Source organism: Copadichromis virginalis, linkage group LG11 (assembly GCF_057382275.1).
Source record: "Copadichromis virginalis isolate Kocher_CV1m ecotype Utaka linkage group LG11, C_Virginalis_male_GT1.1, whole genome shotgun sequence".
Lineage (NCBI taxonomy): Eukaryota > Metazoa > Chordata > Actinopteri > Cichliformes > Cichlidae > Copadichromis > Copadichromis virginalis.
Genome location: NC_140628.1, coordinates 24,065,895 through 24,087,262, shown reverse-complemented (window position 1 = coordinate 24,087,262; position 21,368 = coordinate 24,065,895). Strand labels below are relative to the sequence as shown.

The window sequence follows — 21,368 nt, the reverse complement described above, 5'->3', positions numbered from 1 at the left end:
GAGCTGGGACTCCAGCCAGCGGCGCCGCGGTGCATGCTGGGCTGGAGGTGGACGGCTGCCTTCGGTTTGTGGAGGACCGACGTCAGTGTTTGTGCTGCTCTGGGGAAGATGGCGGAGGCTGCGGCTGTTCCCCCGCATCGGTTTTTCTGTCACTGTTGTAAAGGTGAAGTAAACCCCAAACTACCGGTAAGCAAGAGGCTTTTCTTGTTTATCTGTCAGACTCTTTTAGAATACGTCCGGCTGACAGCTCTGCCTCACCGCTAACGGCCATTTGTTCCGCTTGCTTTCTCGCTACAGCTAAACACCAGCTAGCCTGTTAGCAGTTAGCGACGTCTGCTGTTGTTAACTCACTAAAATAAACTCCAGCTACGAGCTCCGTCAAAGGAAAGGGGTGGGGGGAAAAAACTGACATTAAAAGCAAATATCGACAGGTTTTGTTAGACTTTCCTAGACGTTTCTGTCAAAGCAGTGTACTCGAAGCTCTGCTGTGACAGTTCGGGGGATGTTGTGTTTTTCCTCAAAACAACAAGGACTTGTCGAAAACATTTGCGTTACTGCTGCCTTTGTTTAGTGCTTCACACTTAACTTTAGTTGCCTGACAGCTGGTTAGTTTTTAATTTCCGATAAAAACGCAGTGTTGACAGGACGAGTTGGGGGATTTTTGGAAACATAGTTAAACATGTCGTATTCAGTTTCAGTTTTGAAGTTAAAAGTAGAAGCTAAACTCTGGACTCAATGCTGACCTAAACCGTGACATACTTAGCAACTTTAACGTGTTTGAAACATGTCATCCACGTCTTAAATAGTATGGCGTGTGTTTGTATTCAGTGTGTTACAAGTATATTAAATACAACAACCTAAAATTAACCTACTCCAATACAAGGTTATGGTCAGCTGTAGCTTTCTCACAGTTCTCAGTGGCACTGTTTACTACTGTGGTGTTTTGTTGTGTTTTGTAGGTGAAATCTCAGATTCCCCCCCCCCCCCCCCCCCCTCCCCAAAAAAAAAAAAAAAAAAAATGCTGGTTGTCATAGTCCTTTAAGAAAGTATTTTTTGTTTGGGCAAAAATAATCTTATACTGTGGACAAACTCTGCCCTGTTTAAAAAAAAAAAAAATTACAATATTCACAATGAACTGTTGACTGGTTTTATATCACCACTAGAGACACATTAATCTTTTATTTTTATGATCCAGCTGAGGGTGATTCCAGTCCTCCTTGTCACTGACTCTAAAGTGTCCCAGGCACAGTCAGTCCTATGGCATGTCTTCACTGAGCTAAGTGACTCCAACACCTAAGATTGTCGACCTGTGCTACTACAGTACAGCCCAGGCACCAGTCCTCAGTCATCTGTCCATTTTATACAACAAACTGTATAATCTGTGAGGTTGTCCAATTTGACACTCAACTGATACAAACTGTTTTGCTTACGGCAAAGTTTCTTAACACGTTTTAACCACAAAATTCATTTTAGATCCCCAAATTTCTCTATGCTGTGCGAATATGAGTTTTAAAATTGTCATGTGAACTTAAGCATGGTATAAGCATAATACAAAAGGCTGGTATTTTTGTGACCTACTTTTAATACACATATGCTGTTCAACAAGGGTATCGCTTTAATCTCTCATAACCCTATCTGTATATTAAATGACCCCGCTTCTATCCTGTTTTCATGGTTTATAAGTCTGTGCTTTTAGTGTACAACTGCACCAGCTGCACAAATAAACTGGTAGCAGTGTTTTCCTCATTCTGTTACACAGGTTTTCTATAACGCCTCTCTTTAGGTGTGGTTGGCAGACCAGCTCTACCTACTTGGTTGCATTCACAAAATACAGGCCGTCACACTTCTTACTGATATTATCTGGCTGTACTTCTTTGTGTGCCATATTAGGCCGCAAAATGTCTTTACGTGCTGTAATTATTTTGTGGAATGGATGCTGATTTGACAGTGATGGAATATTACCTTTTGTCACATCTCATTTTCACACATGCAAAGTGGTGTATAGTTAACCAACACAAACAAATACTTTCAGTTGATAGTGTAATTGAATTTTAATGTAAAAAATTCCAGGTATTTATTGATTCCTGATTTTATTTTATTTTTCTGTGAGAATTGATATAATTGAGAATAGAATATTTAAATTACTGGATAGTTTATGTAGTATGAATAGTTTGAATAGTAGGGTCTAGGAAATTAAAAAAATAAATAAATAAATAAAATGAATTTTTCCTCTTCTATTTGACTCTTACATGGCTCAATCTATTTCTAGGAGTACATCTGTCCGAGATGTGACTCGGGTTTCATTGAGGAAGTAACAGAAGACTCCAGGTAAGAGGTTTTTGTATTATCGTCACTATCCATTTCACTTCTCTAGACAGCATATGATGTCTACACACACACAGGCTTTAGCTGGAACAAGAGCATGGACATGTACTGAAGAACGCTGATGTTGCACTGTTGTAACTTGTAGGCTCACTCTGCAGTTTTGTTCCAGGCTTACGCTACAGCTGAACAGTGCATGTTGCTAATAATGAGTCTTTTGTCCCCTTGTGCGCTGTTTCCCTCAGTCTCCTAGAGGTCGGCGCCAATGGGCTAGATGACACAGCCACACAGTTTGCAGAGGTATGACATGATCTGAAAGGTTTGGGGAGTTGAGGAAGGAATACGGGATAAAGAGGTTTAATTAACATGATTGTATGTTTTACTTTACTTAATCTTTTCCTTTTCTTCTGTTACTGTTCTTTTCTTTATTATTATTTCATCAAGCTATGGCACCTCTTGTTAGTCGAGCGGCCATTTACAAGAGACATTGACAGCCCAGACTCAGAACCTAGGCTCCCTGGTGGGCGCCTGGGGAGTTTCGGTGACCTAGGAGGGTTAGGAGGGGGACCAATTGGGGGATCTGTCCCAGCAGGCCTAGGAGGATCTATGGGGGGCCTACTAGGAGCTGGGGAACACTGGGGACCAGGACGCCCCCCTCGTCTGAGCAGCCAGAGGAGATACCGGTCTAGAGGCAGCAGTAGGCCAGACCGCTCGCCTGCTGTGGAAGGGTGAGTAACACACTAGTTCATCATTTTTCCTGGCTCTATTCTCTGCCTTGAATACTCCCACTTATAATGACAGTGCTATTTATGCTTTCCCCCGAACCGATCTTATTTTTGGTAATGACATTAACTGCTGTACATTTTCTTTTTGTCAGGATTGTACAACAATTTCTTGCTGGTCTTTTTGCCAACTCTGGAATCCCTGGCTCCCCTCCCCTGTCATGGTAATATGACATTATAGAGCAACAAGGTGTTACTACAATTTAAAATAACATTATTATTATTAAAAAGGTCTATTTGTGTTTCGTTCAGGACAGGGATGCTGCACTCTAACCCTGGGGATTATGCATGGGGGCAGGGAGGATTAGATGCTGTGATAACACAGGTAAACAAACTATAAAATAGTCTACAAAATTTGTGTTCTTCTCATGTATTTACATATGTGCCCGTGTCTGTGTAGTTACTAGGTCAGCTGGAGAACACAGGACCTCCGCCAGCAGAAAAGGAGAAGATCTCTTCACTCCCAACTGTCAATATTTCTCAGGAACAAGCCGGTCAGTCACCTCTGATTATCTTTTTTCCTTCACTGTCCCCTGATGTTTCTTTATTCTGTCCTTGAAATACAAATTGCAGTTTTGCCATTGCTCGAGTTGTCAGGTCAAACCCCTATTTATTACTACTACAACTAAGTTTGTGTTTTAAATAGTGGTCGCACTATTCATACCTCTTGAAGTCAGTGTGTTGTATGCTGTCCGCTTACAAAATAATCAGTAATGCATTCCAGAAAAATGTTAAACCAAGTATTACTTTGCTTTAGTTGTATATGTGCACTCATTGACATGTTTCCATATAATGTTTTATTTTTACTTGTTTTCAGCTTTGAAAAAAAATAGCTAAGGACAAAGTGTCCATTTTGTTGATACATAGTTGTTTCAAAATCTTCACAGCACTTAAATGTCTTGTATACACTTGCTGCCTGTTAGAAGGAGCTTCTGAAACTGTGCCTGTTAGGGACGAAATGCCCAGTAGCCATGACAATATATATATTTTTGCTTCCTGGTCTTTCACCTCCCCAATTTTCTTTCCTCTTTTGGCTCTGTTCTTCTTGACTTCCTCTTCTTGGTATGCTGTCCTATTTTACCCACTCAGCTGTAACTGTGTGACTAGTTATGCTGTCCAGTTGCTGCAGGACTGTTGATAGCTGACTTTAAGGCATAGATGAATGTCCAGGTGCATTCTCAGGACTTTGTGTTATTCTCTGTTGAGAAGTGTAATGTATATCTCCTCAAGAAACGTAGCTGTACCACTTTGTAAACATGTGTGAAGCTGTCTCAATCAAAAATGACAAGGGTGTTGATGTCAGGAAAAGATTTAAAAACACATATCCTCTTCAATAGATTGCTGTATGGAATGCCCTGTATGCAAAGAGGACTTTAGAGTTGGAGAGCCCGTCAGACAGCTACCCTGTAACCACTTCTTTCACTCAGACTGTATAGTACCGTGGCTGGAAATGGTGAGTCACATCAAAAACGTTGAATTTTTATTAAATATAACCATACCAGAGACCATACATGACATTGAGGATTCTATGTGTTATTTATTCACTTTGCATTTGAGAGCATTCAGATCTACAGGAACCTCAAATATGTGATTTGATTATCTGAGTCATGATGGAAATGCCATGTAGGTGGGACCTGAGTAACACTTAGCTTAAATTGATGATAATGGAGTGGAACTGATGAAGTGTTGTTTTAATGCCACTTCTGTATGCTGAATAATGCTTCCCGATAGTTTATTTATTGCAATGATACAGTCAGTGTTTTTATTATTGCATGGTGCTTTTAGTATGTTATCCTCCTCTGTGAATGTGTTATTTTGAAAATCTACCTGGAATTTGCATGGGACAAAAGGTTAAAAAAAAAATTACAAATCTGAAAATTTGTTTGCATTCATCTTCGAGTTATTTGATATTAGCAGTTGGGAAGCTGTGGATAGCACATAATTGGCTGAGCAGATTGAAACATTTTTAAAAATGAGTCACAATCAAAGACAAAGAGCAGACTGACGTCATTTAAAACAGGCCCGAAATAATGTTCCACTTATTAAAACTCTTCTCAGACACTTGTGAGAAAACTGTGCTTAGCAACTGTTTTCTGCATTTTGTTCTGTGGCCGTGCAGCATGACACATGTCCAGTGTGTAGGAAGAGTTTGAACGGAGAAGACAGCAGCAGCCAGCCCCCATCAGAGTCCCCCTCGCTCTCCACGGACCCTCGCACACAGGAGAGATGGTCCTTCTGAGACACCCACCTGTCGCATCCCTTTAGTTCTCCTCGCCTACATCAAGCAGCCCACTGAGAAGACAAAATGCTTCTCATTTCCCTCTGTTCATCTCCGTTGCAGTCATAATCATCTCTGTCTGAGTTTTTGTATTTTTACTTTTTATTATAATGCCTTTCTCCTCACCTGTGTACCAATGCAGACGTCTTAAGAGTCAGTTAAGTTCTGATTTATCTTTTTTTTTATTGCCTAATAACAAACCAGCCTAGATTGTTTATCAAGCCCATATCCTCTGTACTTTGAACCCCCCAGGAAACTGCTTTCAAATCTTTTCTTTAAATATACTGCTGCAATAGACTATGGTGGAGAAATACCAGACTTCTTCATGCTTTTCCCTCTTTATTCATCTTAAGATTACCTAAATCCTGCAACTGAGCCCTGTAAGCATATGAAAAGACTGTAGGTGATTTTTTTTCACTCTACGCATGCACAGAGGCAACCCATAACAGCATGAACACCTTTATCCCTGAAATAAATGCTGTTTATGAAGGGTCTGTATAATGTTCTTTGTTGAGATTGTGTCAGGAAGATGTCGAGTGACTGTTGATATGTTAGTGTTTAATTGGATTGGACTGTAAAGGTGTTTATGTTTTTGTGTGCACACTCTGCAGTGTTTCAGGAGCACGACAGTCTTGTATAGGAATCATGTGGAGTTGCTGCTGTAAAATGGTCACAAACAGGTCGGACTAACTACAGAGGAAAGTAAGGGATTCAAGACACCTTTCAGAACTCTTCTAAATCAGAAGAAAACAAAACAATTACCCATAGTACCAGCAAGGGAATAAAAATAAATCCTCAGAGCTTGGCCCCATATACAATGCTTCATATTTCAACATGCTCCTCCTGGTGTGTATAGTATAAACAGCTGGCATCCCTCTGTCATTTTATTCCTGTTTACGACTGTCTTTTGTTTCACATTTTATCACTGTTTGATGTAAATAATTTTAGTCCAACAACTTAAAATTTGCAAAGAAATAAACATGAGAATGGAGGCCCAAATGTGAAATACTTGGTAATGAAACTGTATATTATATATATGAAAAAAATGTCTATGATAAACTGTCTATGATGTATTAATAAACTGAAAAAAAAAGTCATTGTTTCATTTTCATTGCTCACAATCCATGTAATAGTTGTTCCTCCAAATTTCAAACATTGTTTTATTTAGCAAATATGATTAAATAGCAACAACTTAAATTATTTACAGATTCAGTGCATTACATGATTTGATCAGAGCCATGTCAAGCATGTTATTAAAAGGAAATCAAGGCACCAGTGATTACGTAGCACAGGCTAATGTGTATATTCTTTTCAGGCATCATTTTCCCCCCCCCCCAAGACATTTGAAAGGGGAAATAATGTGTTGAATGTCTGGTTTCCTGTGGTTATTTTAAATGAATACAGGAATTACTCAAGTTATGTTTAAAAAAAAAAAATCACAGCAAAACAAAATAATATGTCTGTGTGATGAAACTTAAAACATAAAACAGCTTTTGTATTAGGGGTTTTTGGACCAAACAGTTGTGGAGACTCCCAAAGCCACACTGAAATCTTTCTCAAGAACTAGGGGCTTATAAGGGCTTTTTTCCTGTTTGTATTCACACTGCCAAAAGGAATGCTGAAGTGATGCAATCGCCCTACATTTATGTCAGAGGTTCCTCTTGCTTGCTTGGTCCAGAGGTAGGAGCTAAACAAAAATTAAGGCCCTAAAATCAGGAGGTTTTATGATCATCCTGTGTGCAAATTCGCAGAGAAATGCTTTTAATGTGGTTCAGCTGAAACAAATATGCAGTCTGAGAAACTGCTTTAATGATCACTGCCTTTTCCAAGCAAGTGTGAGCAGAGAATGAGCTGGAGCAGTGTAGGGGATGTAACCCACAGGAGGGTCCCAGACTTCAAACAGGATGTCTGATGATGATCTAAAAAAGAAAAACAAAGCATAGAAACAGTTCAGTGTTTACCCATCATGCCACATTTCCTACAACAGATTAAATATGCCTTACCTGTTGAGTATGATGAGCACTAGTGAGCCATCAGGTCGGATGAAGGCAGAAAATTCCAGGTGTGTCTCTCCACTGGCAGACACCCCCACTCTCTGAGACCCCTCCCACAGAAACTTGCTGTGTAGAAAGATCATGTAAGAAGATCTCAGTGAAGTAATGGAACGGGTGAAATGTAGCATTCAGTGTGAGCAGAGATCCTGACTACCTGAAGTGGGCCATGCTGTAGAAAGACGGCTGCTTGTAGAAGACATCACGCGTCGCATCCACTATAACAGGGCTGTCCACTAAGTTTTTAACCCAGTTTGGTCCACCGTTCGGGTCCAGCGCCAGGTTCCAATCAGTCCAGCCGACCACATAATGATTCAAGTCCTGCCGTGGAGAAAAACACCCACAGTTTACTATCTACTACCTCCTCTGTGTTTTGTAGTAAGATGTGTAATTTAGTCAGCCTGCTGAACTAGCATTTTGTTTAACTATCGCAGGGATTGCACGTCTACATAAACAAATTCCTCTGGACTCTCAGAGCGTCTGCAGCCTGAATTCACCCATGCAAAAGAGAGAGAATGGAAGGAGTCCAATTTCCCTTGAAAGAGAGTGAAGAAAGAAGAAACTAAACACCAGTTCCAGCTTGCTTTGATGGCCTGCAGGCCTGCAGTCTCTCGAGTGTGTGCACAACCTGCACTGCAGCACGAAGGGAGGTGACTCACCTTTCTGGAACAGCTCACAGCTTGTCAAATTCTCTTTTTGCAGTGGATCTGACTGAACAAGCACAAACCTCCACGCATCAGATAATATGATCTTACCTCTATAATGTCATGTGCATACTGTTCAGCTCTGTCCCAGCTTCCCAGCATCACTCCTTTGTTTAGCGGGTTCCAACCAGCGCAGGCCTCTGTGCCAAACAGGTAATACTCCGGGTAGAGGTCATGGGTGGTTCCCAGGCTGATGTCAGGTGGCACAACGCTGTCTAAGTACCAGTGGACTGCCACACCATGGATGTACCTTCCTGCATGAATATCACTTAAGACCTGGAGGGACAAGAGGGAAAAAATAATAACGAAAACAAGAAGCACTCAGAGAGCACAAACCTCTGCTAGGGCAGCTCAGTCGCTGGACAGTATTTACTATTAAGGGGAACCTTTCGCATTTTTACATATTCATTTTGTTTTCTTTGTTATTTTGAAATGTAAGAAGTTTTGTAGTGCAGTTAAAACCAATAGCTAATTTTAATATACTTCACATAATTTTGATTGTTTATTGTTTAGTACATTTGTTTAAATGTACACTAATAAATATCAAGTGAAAAAAGTTTTGCTTTGTTTTTAAAAAAAAAAACACTTATTCATAAAACATTGTAAATGTACTCAAATTGGTATTTATTTAAAAGCTATAAGCTTTTACTGTAAAGTAAATAACAATGTCGTAATATATTAACATATTTAGAATCCCCACATATCCCTATAAGCGTATGTTATCAGGTCAGAGGTCAAACGTGACGTGACATTTTAAATCCTTATATGGTACTTTCTGTGTGTTGACAATACACCATACTTGTAAGAATCATAGTTTCTAAGCATTAAGACTTTTTGTCGATTTTATCAATAAATCATTCAATTTTATCAGAATTCACTCATAACTTCACAGATAGAAAGATGACACACACGTGCAAACCTCCTTGGCAGAGATAAGGAATAAAACTTTCCACGTGGTTAAAGTAACAGCGCCACAATTTTCCAGATCAGTCCTAGAAAAGTATACACAAAATACTGGATTTATTTCCTCCCAAAAGGTTTCAGTAAAGTCTTTAAATATACGTTTCCTCACAGCCGCTGTAGACACTGAGTAAAGTAAATGTCCTTTTATGTGATTCCAATTCCAGTCACGACTCATTTTACCACTATAAACTCTCCTCTGGACTTTCATCGAGTGACACCAAGTTTTTTTTCTTAAAGTCCTTCCCCTAGCTTCAATAGGCTAACTGGAAGCTAATTATAGCATAATGGGTAAATACTGATTTTAATAAGTTATTTGGTTAAATTAGACTACAGGGCCACAGTTTTGCCTGTTGCTTGCATTTTTCTTTTGCAGATCCAACAACTTCCCTATTTTTTGGTGTAAATCAGTCTTTGGAGTTTGTAAGTGGCTAATTCATCCATATATACTTTAATATCCCTCCACAAGTCATGTTAATGGAAATTATGGTTGAAACAGTGATTAACAAGACCTTGAAAAGGAAAAATAATGCACTTCACTCAACATAATTGTGAAAGATGCCTTACAGTGTTAGTGGTTTTGACTTTATTTGTTGAACCACTGCAGAACATTTGCATTAATCTGCTTTTAGCCTGGTTTCATCTGATTCTTAACTGTCGTGAAATAGCAAGACAAGCGTCGTTCTTTGGGTTGATTTCTATCAACAGCTTATCAGATTGACATTTTTTCCTTTGCTGAACAGTTTGGACACCAAGTTTGTGAGACTTGAAGTCAAAAAAAGTTCTTTATTCCCTCTTCCCCTTCTTGTATTTCACTACATTAGGCTTTCAAGTTATCTTGTTAAGATGTTTTGGATTCATTTATTCTCCTAAAACTGATTCATTTTTAATTTCTTATTTGCCTCAGGTAAAATAAAGTTTGCCATGACCTTTCCTGCTACCCTTCTGTTTACTGACTCACCACTTTGGCCCAGTGGGGCAGCAGAATGCGGCTGTCATCCAGTATGAGGATGTGTGTGTGTGGGTATGACGAAGCGTGCAGGGCAGGGCCCAGGTCCAGAGACACCCAGTCCCTCTGCTCCTCAGGAGTGAAGCCCAGGGCTTGAAAACTGCAGTGAGACAAATATGCTTGTCAGTCTGCTGCAAAATTTAGAATCCACAGCTCAATGCTTAACATTTTTTATATGAAAAAAACTTTTAATGCATCTGAGTAGACCTGTAGTTTGTCATCATTCCTGCAGAGGGCTCGTTTCCTGTCGTCAGTGCCCAGAAGGTCAAGTTATATTTAGCATATTCCTCCAGGAACCTGACAGGAAATGATTAAAGCACCAAACAGAATACATTTCTCTTGAATCATGCTCCTCCAATATCTGATATCAATCTGATTTTAAGCCACAGAAGTCACCTGACATAGTACTGAGCCCAGGTTTTATGCTCCTTGCCCCCTGGCTGGCCCTTCAGGGAGCCCTTTCCTGTGAGTGCACCGTTCGTTTTCATCCAGGCGGGGGCACTCCAGGCACTGGCCAGCAGAGACAGAGGACGAGGAGACAAGGCCTGCGCACGCTGCAAGAGAGGGATCTGGAACACAAAGGAGGTAAGATGAGACATGGGCGACAACGGCCGTGTCAGCGTGCGAGACAAAAGACAGACACCTTCATGTTGATGTCTTCTGGGGCCAGAGTGAAATTGTGCAGATCATAGTCTCCAGGTGTGTCAGCATAGGTGTACAGACGTGTGGAGAAGTCACAGCTGGCCATGGGGACACGCACTACACTGTAGCCGATACCTGCCACAAAACACATCAACACAACCAAAGCTGGGGGATAAATCAGTATTATTACTCAACAATTATAGCATTTTATTCCACGGTGTAAAAACTCTTTAAAGAATATGTTTTAGAAGACTGGTGAACAAGCCATGCAATAGATTTCCAGAAATCTGAGGCATCAATAACAACGTCCAAGGAAGCTGTTCTGGCAGGATGCCCTTCATAGTAGCTGAGTCATGGCTGTAGTTGTAGTTTTTGGGCAAGAAAAGAACTCTGCAGGTGTGCTCAACTTTCACAGTCTTTCAACCTCCTCACCAGGAGAAGGCTCTTTCAGCGTTTTCTGCTGACCTACGCCATTGTACTCTCGTCCTAGTGAGCAGCCTCCACACAGAGAGGGGAATCCCAGACAGCCCACTTCCAATGGAGAAGAAAAGAAAACAAAAAACCCACGTACCACCCTTTTTGTCCGTACATTTGCCAGGCAGCTGTTGGCGTTTACTGGTCGACTGCTTTCCCACAGTGCAGTCAGCTTCACTAAAATGATTTCCTCCTTTCAGTTAACCAGATAAACACATCTGGCCTCAGCTTAGGAGGGAAGCAGGACATCTGGGAAGTGGAAAATAATTGAACTAAGGCCATTTTTGGTTAAAATCGTTTTTTCCTTCCTGAATGAAGGTAATTGTGTTGAATGACTGTTGGTTTTGATCTGCTTTTTTTCTTCCTTTTTGGCTGCTCTAAGACATCTACAAGTGTCAATAATCCTGTAATCATGGCACCATCTATTACTTGCCTCAGGCCAGTGATGTCAATGATCAGGGCTTGGCAGGATGTGCACCGTTTTTTGTTCTTCATGTCCTCAGGTTTTATATTTCTAACCAAACTGTAACTGAATTAGATGAGACTCTACTTTATAGAGGGCCCTAATACTAATTTCCAGCTCTATAGCTTTAAACTTTGACTCTACTAGAACAGCTTTGCGTTACAGTTCACCACACTTGCATTTTACTGGGCCTGGGTGCAGTTTCATCCACTGTGAAACAAGCTTTTTTTTTTAGCTCCCTTGCCCCATTCTTTAATGACACTTTCTTCTGATTGGCTGCCCTTCATACACACCAGGTCTAAACAGCAGGTGAGTGGGTTTGCTGTGCTAAGTACCCTTCAGATCACTGGGGACATGCTGTCTCACTGATGTCGTACTACCATTGTAACAGTGTAACAGTAAATGTATAGAGAAAATAAAAAAGGAGACACAATTAGACACAAAACCCTTTTCTAGTTATTCTGCATATATTTGTTACATCTGTGTATATCATTGGGGAATAATTTTATTTTTTAATCACTCAGTCAATTATAACTGGTGCTGATACTGGGCTATGACATGTTTTGATGATCATCATGCTGCTGATGCAAGTTAAAAAAAGTGCCTTTTAATACCCCAAACTGTCTAACATCTCCTCGTTTCTGTTACCCTTCTTATACCTATTAGTATTATTTTACTGCCTGACTTTGTATCGCCCTTTCGTAGGCTGTAAGGCTATGTCTCCCCGGTACAGTGGCAGTGTACCTTCACTGGAGAAGTACTGCCTCAGCAGCTGTTCCTGTGCACCAGCAGAAAGAGAGAGTATATTGATGGCTGCTGCATCTGTCATCGCCCCTCCAAATCCCCTGGTCTTCTGGTACTTCTGATAGGGAACGATAGTCAACCTGAGCCCTGAAAGAAACACAAAAGCAGACAGAAATGCTCTGCACCTGCTCCAGCATCACTGATGGTATCTTAAAATGCCACTCCTCTACCCACTTTCTCCAGTGCTGTTAGCCCGAACTTCACCCTGACTGGCCTCCAGTCTGCTGCCCGCAATGTTGCTCAGGTAGGACGAGAACTGGCCCAGTGGAGGTAGGCTGACAGATCCAATGCTGTCACAATATGTCGAATTACATTCACACACCACAGAGTCATAGCCAAAGTTTCTGGCAACACATTTATTGTAACCTGGGAGAAGAATAAATCTAGTTAACAATTATTCTTCTGCAGTAATAAAAGACACACAAGCTGTGTGTGTGTGTGTGTGTGTGTGTGTGTGTGTGTGAGACTGTGTGTTTTCCTGGTTACCTGCAGAGAGGATCACTTGTGCTGCCACGAAAAGGAGCGCCCACAGGACAGATGACAGAGATGAAAGGGCCATTTTATCTACAAACAGAGTAGTTTTAAACATAGAAGTGCGAGTTTTTATTTAGAAAAACACACGTATCAGACAGAGGTGCGTGCTTTTACTAATATCCTTGTCATACGGCGCACTTTGTAAACGTAGAAGAAGATGTGCTCACCTTAGACGCTCCTGCAGTTTACCTCATGTCCTACAGAGTTACTAGAAAGGTCAGTCCTCCTCACGTTTCTCCAATTTGATCAAATGTCATCCCAAACAACTTTCCCCACTTCCTCCCTATTAGCCAGTCATGTGACGTTACATATGATCACGTGAACAACTATGCAATATTCCGCATCGGCAGCCAGGTGGTGCTATACCTTCATTTTTTCCCCACTTTATTGCAACATAGAGAGCAAGAAGTGCAAAGGAAGAAAATACTAAGCCAATTACGTAACTGCACGATTGGGCAATAGAACAATATACGGAAAATTACAAAAATAAATATTTTTAAATATTTTGTAAATATATTAATAACCTCAGAAAGGTTTTCAGTTCAGCTGATTTTAATTTATATAGCCCCAATTCACAGCAAGCTACCTCAATGCGATATATTTGAGAAATTATGAACCTGAAAGCTTTGAAAAAAACAATTTAAAATAAATAAATAAATAAATAAATAACAACAGATTACTGCTGTTACTAACATCTTGTAAGGAATAAAAGCTATTTTATTTGAACGACTTTTTCCGATTTCTTCACTGATCAAATAGGCTTTACGCATAAATGTCAAGTTCTTCCTCCATTTCTGTATTGTAATGTCTTTTTCTGTTACGCTAGCTTTTCAGCGGCTTTTCCATTTGGTTATCATATCTGGGTTTCGGGGAGGATGCATCTCTAGGTCTGCGTGATTCTTTTTGTGTCACACGTGTGTTGTGAGACATGACTTCACGTTTGGAAACCTGAGCCAATTAAAATGTGGGACATTGTCGTAATATGTGGGACAAGGGCACGAGGGATAAAAAATGCAGTGCAGGCCAACAGGAAATGGGACACGTGGTCTCCAAGCTGGTGAATGTATGAAACTAGACTAGTAGTAAATTTACTAGTACTGCATTTTGAACCAGCTTGCTTTTATTCACCGACATTCGTAGTAGATCATAATAAATCAACAAACAACTTTGGACCATAAAAGTAAGCCAGTGATGTTTGGTTACAGTTTTTAAAATTATTAATTAAAATTTGTAAAATTCAACCCCAGTGAATTATTTATCAACTAGTCATAAAGTCCTGATGACTGCCATTTATCAAATGTTCAGAGAGGCTGCTATATTCTCTTGTAGAATTTACCTCATTAAGTAAATCCCAGAGATATATAGGTGTAGACACTTAATGACTGAAATTACAATTTTCTATTTGCTAGCTGGTTGGTATTGGGGAATACACACTTTTTCCCAGCATATGGTGATCAGCAACCCTTTCCTATGCCTGTGTGAATCCAGTAATCCTGCTCGGTATAGCAGATCCACCTGGACTTTGGTCCTGGTTTTTGAAAAGTGTGTTTCTGACTGTACCTGAAACCCAAACTCCGGGGTGTGAAACAAAAGTCCTGGGGGCCAGAATCACCCTGAGAAAGACTGGACTTTTAACTGCATCCAATTTTAAAGCTTTTCCTAACACCTTCCCCATGGCCACTCACAATATACCAAAGTAATTAAACTTAGATTTCTGTAATTTTACACATTACAGTATCCTATATTAAGATATCTAATTGATTAAATGTGTAGTTAAACTATTTACACTGACAGAAATTGAGGATTTCGGACCACATAAGATCAAAGTGCTGACAAAACCAAAAGCACTATTTTCTTTATTTTAACATTTTATTATCAAAGTAGCACGCATGCATCATAGTTTACAACAGTATACATATTACAGACATGGACACATGTATGTTTTTGTATTTCTAGTAGACCGATACTGTGTGTGTGTGTGTGTGTGTGTGTGTGTGTGTGTGTGTGTGTGTGAGAGAGAGAGAGATTTTAATCTGTTTGCATCCTCATAAGAAGCCACAAATTCTGTCCAACATTGATGGATTCTTGTTGCTCAAGAAGACGAGTTCTTTTTTCCCTTCCTCAGTTCGACCTGATTAGAGGAAAAAAATTAAAATATTAGAAACACAGCCTAAATTACGTGTTAATAGTGTCACCATCACCATCCTCGCTCACTCTGTGGGTGCTGCAGCCAGTGGCGGTCCATATAGTAGAGGCAACAGCTCTCAAACTCCTTCTCGCTGTAGTTGGGCACAGAAACTGGAATGAATGGATCCATGCTGTCAAACCCCCTCTGATGATGAAAACACAAACAGAACACAAAACATCAAATCTCACTTTCAACCATGTTTAAAGCCTTTCAATACAGCTGATGATCACTTACATACTGACAATAACTTACAATAGAAAAATAGAGAACGTATGAATCATCATAAAAATGCAAAACATGCACTGCAGGCTCTAACAAATATCAGTCTTTACATAAGATAGATGCACTAAAGGGGAAAAAAAATCAATAATGCACATTTCTAAATATGAATTAATGCATTTAAAAGAAAAGAAAAAGTTCAGGTCAAGCCCACACAGTGTGAACTTACATCACCAACAGAATGTTTTACGAGCCTGCTTTGAGTTTTATTGTTTAATCGTTATCCAAAGTAAGAAGTGGGCGACAGAGATGGATTTATCGGTCCATCTGCAAATGAATCTTGTGACACGCATACATCAGACAAATATGGCTGTGATGAACAGAACGGACTGCATTGGCACAGTCACGCTGTATAACTGCAAAACTGAACCCAGCGAGCAGAATGGGAACAGTAACAGAAGCATTCACATTCATGCTGCTGCATAGAAGAGCCAGCTTACTAAAGAAAGAGGGCGTGTATGCACTAAACAAAGAATAAGATTCATCCTTTGTTGACAAATGTCACAAGAAATCTGTTTTCTGACAATATTGCTGGTTATGCAGCATGATTTGATGCTCACAGACAACAAAATGTTGCTCAGTCTGCAATTTCCTGACTAATAGCCGAAACTGAAAATGACAAGCAAAGACTAATCTGCCGTCACTGCTTGAGGGCGAGTGCTACAGATAATAAAGCACAATCAAATGACCTCTAACCTCTCCGAGCAGCTCTTGAGGCAAGTAGGCAGATTTGGGGGTGTAGAGCGATCCCGTCTGGGACAGAGTGGCGATAATGGCGCCTCCAGTCTAAAACGAGAGAGAGAGAGCGTTAATGGAAAATCTCTTCAACGTAATATTCTCGTAAACACCTTGTGCTCTTCTCACCCAGTCGTTCCTCATGAGCTTCCTCAGGTTATAAATCAAAGTGAGCTCCTCTGGATCGACCTGATAACAGTGAGAAAGTGAGACGCATGAGATTTTCCATCTGTGGCAAACGTAGAAGAAGCCTGAAAACATCTTTGAGGAATAACAGGACTCTATATGTGTCTTCTCACAGCACTCTTATCCTCCTTCTTGATGGTGGATCTTCCCCACAGGCCATTGACACCATCCACTGCCACGGCCAAGTGGAAGTCTGAACCCGGTTGCCCGCTTTGCAGCCTCAGCTCCTTCATCACCGCCCCCACAACATCACTGCTGCTCTTCACACGAGATATACCCTAGAGTGATGCAATACCATTTGTTATGGAAGCAAAATCAAGAATATAAATAACAGTAACTCTGCAGCAGAAGAAAATCTGAGTTATTGTAGCGTGTGGGTGGGACGGGGAAGCCTGTAAACATCCAGCTGTTTGATACAGAAGCCAAAAGAAGAAAGGAAAAAAAACCTGGATACCCGTCTGTCTACTCGCTGTTGTAGGATAATTGCTTAATATAAGCTTTATCCATATATATGACAAGCTTACCCCTACATTTAAAGAAAAAAAAAAAAAAAAAAAAAAAGAAGAAAAAAAAAAAAAAAAAAAATATATATATATATATATATATATATATATATATATATATATATATATATATATATATATATATATATATATATATATATATATATATATATATATATATATGCACACCATCTTTTAAAGAAATGGGAATAATGAGACAACTGATACAAGTGGGAAATTGACAAGCTGCATATAAATTCCTGCAGCATTTGTCAGCATGCATGGTGCAAAAGTATTGTTCTGATCCATCAGTGCTCAGTTCATTCACTATTGATCTCCAGCAAGCACAGGCAAGGTGAAAGGTGAAACTTTAATGACCTGTGTGTTGGGAATCAGTCAGGCAGGACAAAAGAATCAGTAACAGGATGATGAAAATGTTTTGGAGGGTAAACACAAATCCTCTAAACAACAGAACTCCCACTTATTTGTACAGAGGGAGGACTCACCTGATCCACCAGCTCTCCTAGCAGACTTCCCTCCTCGGTGAACTCTCTCTTTGTCCACATGTAGCGATGCTTTGTCTTTATCTGGCAAAGAAACAGAAACATTAAACTCTCATCATTTCTATTTGAATTCCTCACCAGACTTTTACCCAAACCTTTCAATGTTTCTCATAGTTTTAGATTTGCTACCTTGAACTACTTTTATGCCCACTTGCATATGTGCACCTGCAATATATACTGAATCTCCTCCAGTGTGTTCAAATGGCAACCTTAGGGTTTTATTTTGAGAAAGAAGTGAAAGTCAGAGGAGAACAGATCTGGTGTGTAGGGTAGATGAGGAGCCAAGATTGTGTTAGTGTAGACAGAAACTTCCTGCCATGGTGAAATCACAGATTCATAAGTACAAGTAGTCAGAACAGAACATCGTAAAAATGGAAGTGGTCTGGACGTGCATAAGGAGAAGACTTGAAGACGGAATCTAACGAAGGAAAATTTAAGCCAGTTATAGTAATTTTCAAGTTTGGTGGTTACATATGGGTACATATATTTACTATTTATAGACATTTTTTTTCTAGGGGGGTGCATTTAGTAGAAAGGACAGTATAGATTAGCCATTAAAGTAGGGACAGAAAGAGGGCGAGTGGCTGGAAGTGAATGAAGTGGACTGGGATCCAAACTACTGGATCAATAATGATCACAGTTTATGGCACACGGGTCGTCTGCTCAACCAGGTGTGCTATTGGTGGAACATTTTTTCTTTAAAATGTTACACAAGTTTGGATGAAGACCATCGCTGAAATTTACATGCTACAGGAACCTGTGTCTCCATGTCAAACATACCATTTTCCGGGGTAAAGACGGGTAGATTTAAATGGTGTCATTTAATAACTTAAGTTAGTCCTAAACTACATCAAAGCCAGTACTTGTCCAGCTTATTGATAAGCCTTTATCTCACTTTGAATACTCAAAGTACTCTAAATACTGCGTATTACTGTGTCCATATTGTTACCTTTGAAAGGAAGCGTTCGTTGGTGAGCCTGAAGTTGCGTAACCATGTCGTGGCTTGTAATGGCTGATCAAAGCGAGACGCGTTATAGGATGAAGGCAGCAGCTCCTTACAGTTCTTCACCCATTGATGAGCTGCGCGAGCAAAGAAGATACTGATCGTTAACTTCTCACGAAGGAGATGCAGCGATTGTGAAATAATATATTCATCATTAAAAATAAATAAATAGGTTTAAAGACCTTTAAACCGACACCACACTCTTTCTGAACGACTAATACATTTATCATTGGATTTGCAAGCAGGGTGGTTGAAAGTTGATCGCATACAACAGAAAAACATCACTAAAGGTCATTTTATTTGCTGACAGGTTGATGCCAGTCAACGAGCCACATAACAGGCCATTGAATCAGCGCATCCCAAACACTTTCTTACTGTTTACTAATCAGACATTTAGCCGGTGTGTCTGTCTCACCATCAGGAATATGAAGCACCAGCCATCCCTGTGTGTAGCAGAAGTGGACAGCGTGACAGAGAGAAATCGTCTTCCCAGTACCCTTCTGCCCATCTGAACACCTTGATAAGGACAACGACTGCTTTAATCAGGATCAAGAGCTAGAGTGCGTTCACTTTTCTGTAAGCGGCAGCGCAGGTGTGTTTCTGAAGGATACAAAATAAATATCGCAGAGCAGGTTTGCTGTAGTCTGTTTTTTTCAGGTAAGAGATGACCTCAAGGCTTGGCTGCCTCACCATGATGCAAGCTTCGTTAAATGTCTTCACCTAAAACCATGGAGAAGAATTTATCAGCGCTGCTTAAATCATTTAAGAAAAACTACACTGTAATCTACAAACAAGGTCACATTTGTAACTTTTCTATGCAGATCTCACATCCAAGGATGAACTTACCTGTTGCTGATAGCGCCAAGGGAGGCCTGAAGGGAACAGCGTGCGGATATGTGCAGAGGGCAGAGTGTAGTACTGTCCGATGTGCGTCTCTGAATGACATGCCTGGAAGGAAACGCAGGTCAAACTCATAAGCTTTTTTCAGTCATTTCAATTAAAGGGACAACAAATTCCAAATATCTGATTTAAGAATAAGCAATGCAGTCGCATTTCTATAAAAGCTGCAACAAAATGTTTTTAAATTGGATCTTTGTCAGTTGCTCAGCAACCCTCAGATTGCCCTAAACAGAAATATATACTCGTCCTCTATATAACAACATTTTATCCACCATCCTGTAACCATTTTCACCGTATAAATCTCAATCTGGCTGTAATGGTCACGAACGAGTTCTCATGCAGTTCATGCAGCACAAACAAAAATCTTCAGGACAGCAGAAGAAAGAATGAAACACCGTAAAATGAAGACTGACAATGCTCACTGACAAATCTTTTGAACAGACACCAAATTCTGTGAGTGCGTCGCTTTTCAAGGCAACACATTTATGCAACATAACCTGAACGTAAAAGAAATTCAGCTAGATCAAACACAATTTCCTCTATTCAGAAAAATAACAACTTATAGTAAAAAAAAAAAAGGAAAAAAAGGAACAAACACTAATAAATGTAAAGTCTAACATGTGGCTTTTGACCTGAAATAGAAGATAATGCATTTTCTTTTTGTTTGTTTTTTCATTTTGGTAAGTTTGGACCTTTTGTTTGCTATAGCTGATTTTTAGTCTTAAAAAAATTTTAAAAATAAAGATTTGTGTTTAAATAATTTTCCCTTCAGTGTGTTGAACGGCAGTGGTGGTTTGTTCATCTGTTTTGCTTTTCTTTGTTAAGTTAATGTTGGGCAGGTACATGTTTAATAGACTAATGATTCAACACTTATCCCAACAACACGAGTATGAATCCAGCTTTGCCTCATGTCTTGCTTACCGGGTCGCTCTCCGGTGTCCTGAAGACTGAGAAAGGTTCCGGTTCCGAGTCTACAGCCACAGCCTCCTGCTGCTGCCTGCGTCCACCGCTGTGAAGGGACCTTACGTGGGTTACCTGCAACATTTTGCCACAACAGCTGTTAGTAAAAACATTTTTGACCTGACAGTTTTGACAATAAAGTGAAATATTTAAGTACTGTCCAGGTTACGAAGAAGCAGCTTCTAAAGCCTATCCTCACCGTTGGCCGTAGCCTTGAGGACAATCTGTGAAGAGCCATGACCTGAAACAGGGTGGACAGAGAGAAACAATTCAAAACGCCAGGATATATAAACACACACCAGTGTCCTGTAACCTTGCATAAACAGTTAGCTAACAGCTAGCTGTGTCGTCCTGCAGACACGTATGTAATAAGTAACGGGAACGAACCCAGAGCCGCGCGGACGCTGAAAGCTGCTCACCTGCGACTCACTTCATTAAATGTTCAGTGAGGAAGATTTCGACAAACGTCATCTGCTGAAAAGGCTCTCTAGACTCCGGTCACGGAAAGTAAATACTGCACAAACCGAGCCGATATCAATGTGCCAGACCTGTCATGGACACCGCCATCATGCTGCACACAAAGGAAGTGACGTGACGCGGTGGTTTAGCCAATCAGACCGCACGAGGCGAGGTGACAACAAATGAGGAAAATGGAGTTTATCAGACTTTGGCGTTTGGCCTCTGATAATTACGGTACAGTTATTATGACTGTTTAATACATTATAAAGGGTAAAGACAGTGATCTTTAAAGCATTAGATATATCCCTGTTCTCCGGATTTAGGTAAGATTAACAGCAACGGTACAGTAATCTCAGTTAACCATCAGATTAGTTGCCTAGAGATTAAACAAAAAAAGTTACAAGGCTCGTGATGAATATTCATGATGAGAAATTAATCAGCTAAATGTCTTTGCTCATGCAATATACTTCGTGTTCTTCTTTAGGGATCACCTCTGCAGATCATCTGTCTCCATCTCAACCTATCCTTAGCATCCTCCTCTGTCACATCAACCCTCTGCGTGTACTCCT

At 40.2% G+C, this 21,368-nt stretch overlaps 3 protein-coding genes across 5 annotated transcripts; 1 reads left to right on the top strand and 2 right to left on the bottom strand.

The window, feature by feature from the left end:
- Positions 1-33: 33 nt before the first annotated feature.
- On the top strand, positions 34-6,479 carry rnf115a (ring finger protein 115a). The gene is made up of 9 exons (XM_085473933.1): positions 34-186; positions 2,270-2,328; positions 2,568-2,622; positions 2,767-3,050; positions 3,200-3,268; positions 3,357-3,429; positions 3,505-3,598; positions 4,442-4,557; positions 5,224-6,479. The coding sequence occupies exons 1-9, from the start codon at positions 34-36 to the stop codon at positions 5,341-5,343; spliced, it is 1,023 nt and encodes a 340-aa protein (XP_085330059.1). The 3' UTR covers positions 5,344-6,479.
- Positions 5,987-13,313, bottom strand: gba1 (glucosylceramidase beta 1). Its single transcript, XM_085473932.1, has 12 exons — positions 13,191-13,313; positions 12,976-13,053; positions 12,664-12,855; positions 12,430-12,576; positions 10,750-10,883; positions 10,503-10,675; positions 10,314-10,403; positions 10,059-10,206; positions 8,189-8,413; positions 7,591-7,754; positions 7,386-7,502; positions 5,987-7,301 (listed from the first exon to the last, which is right to left on the bottom strand). Exons 2-12 carry the CDS (start codon positions 13,046-13,048, stop codon positions 7,196-7,198), a joined length of 1,569 nt encoding a protein of 522 aa, XP_085330058.1. The 5' UTR covers positions 13,049-13,053; positions 13,191-13,313; the 3' UTR covers positions 5,987-7,195.
- Positions 13,314-14,866: 1,553 nt separating this feature from the next.
- Positions 14,867-20,946, bottom strand: dap3 (death associated protein 3). 3 transcript variants are annotated; one of them, XM_085473927.1, is made up of 13 exons: positions 20,728-20,946; positions 20,540-20,581; positions 20,302-20,415; positions 19,327-19,428; positions 19,092-19,200; positions 18,896-18,988; positions 18,427-18,557; positions 17,421-17,501; positions 16,525-16,689; positions 16,355-16,414; positions 16,187-16,276; positions 15,238-15,355; positions 14,867-15,154 (listed from the first exon to the last, which is right to left on the bottom strand). In XM_085473927.1, exons 2-13 carry the CDS (start codon positions 20,576-20,578, stop codon positions 15,069-15,071), a joined length of 1,188 nt encoding a protein of 395 aa, XP_085330053.1. In that variant the 5' UTR covers positions 20,579-20,581; positions 20,728-20,946; the 3' UTR covers positions 14,867-15,068. The 3 variants fall into 3 exon arrangements, with proteins under 3 accessions (XP_085330053.1, XP_085330051.1, XP_085330052.1); XM_085473925.1 differs by having other exon boundaries at positions 20,760-20,946; XM_085473926.1 differs by having other exon boundaries at positions 20,771-20,946.
- Positions 20,947-21,368: the final 422 nt, after the last annotated feature.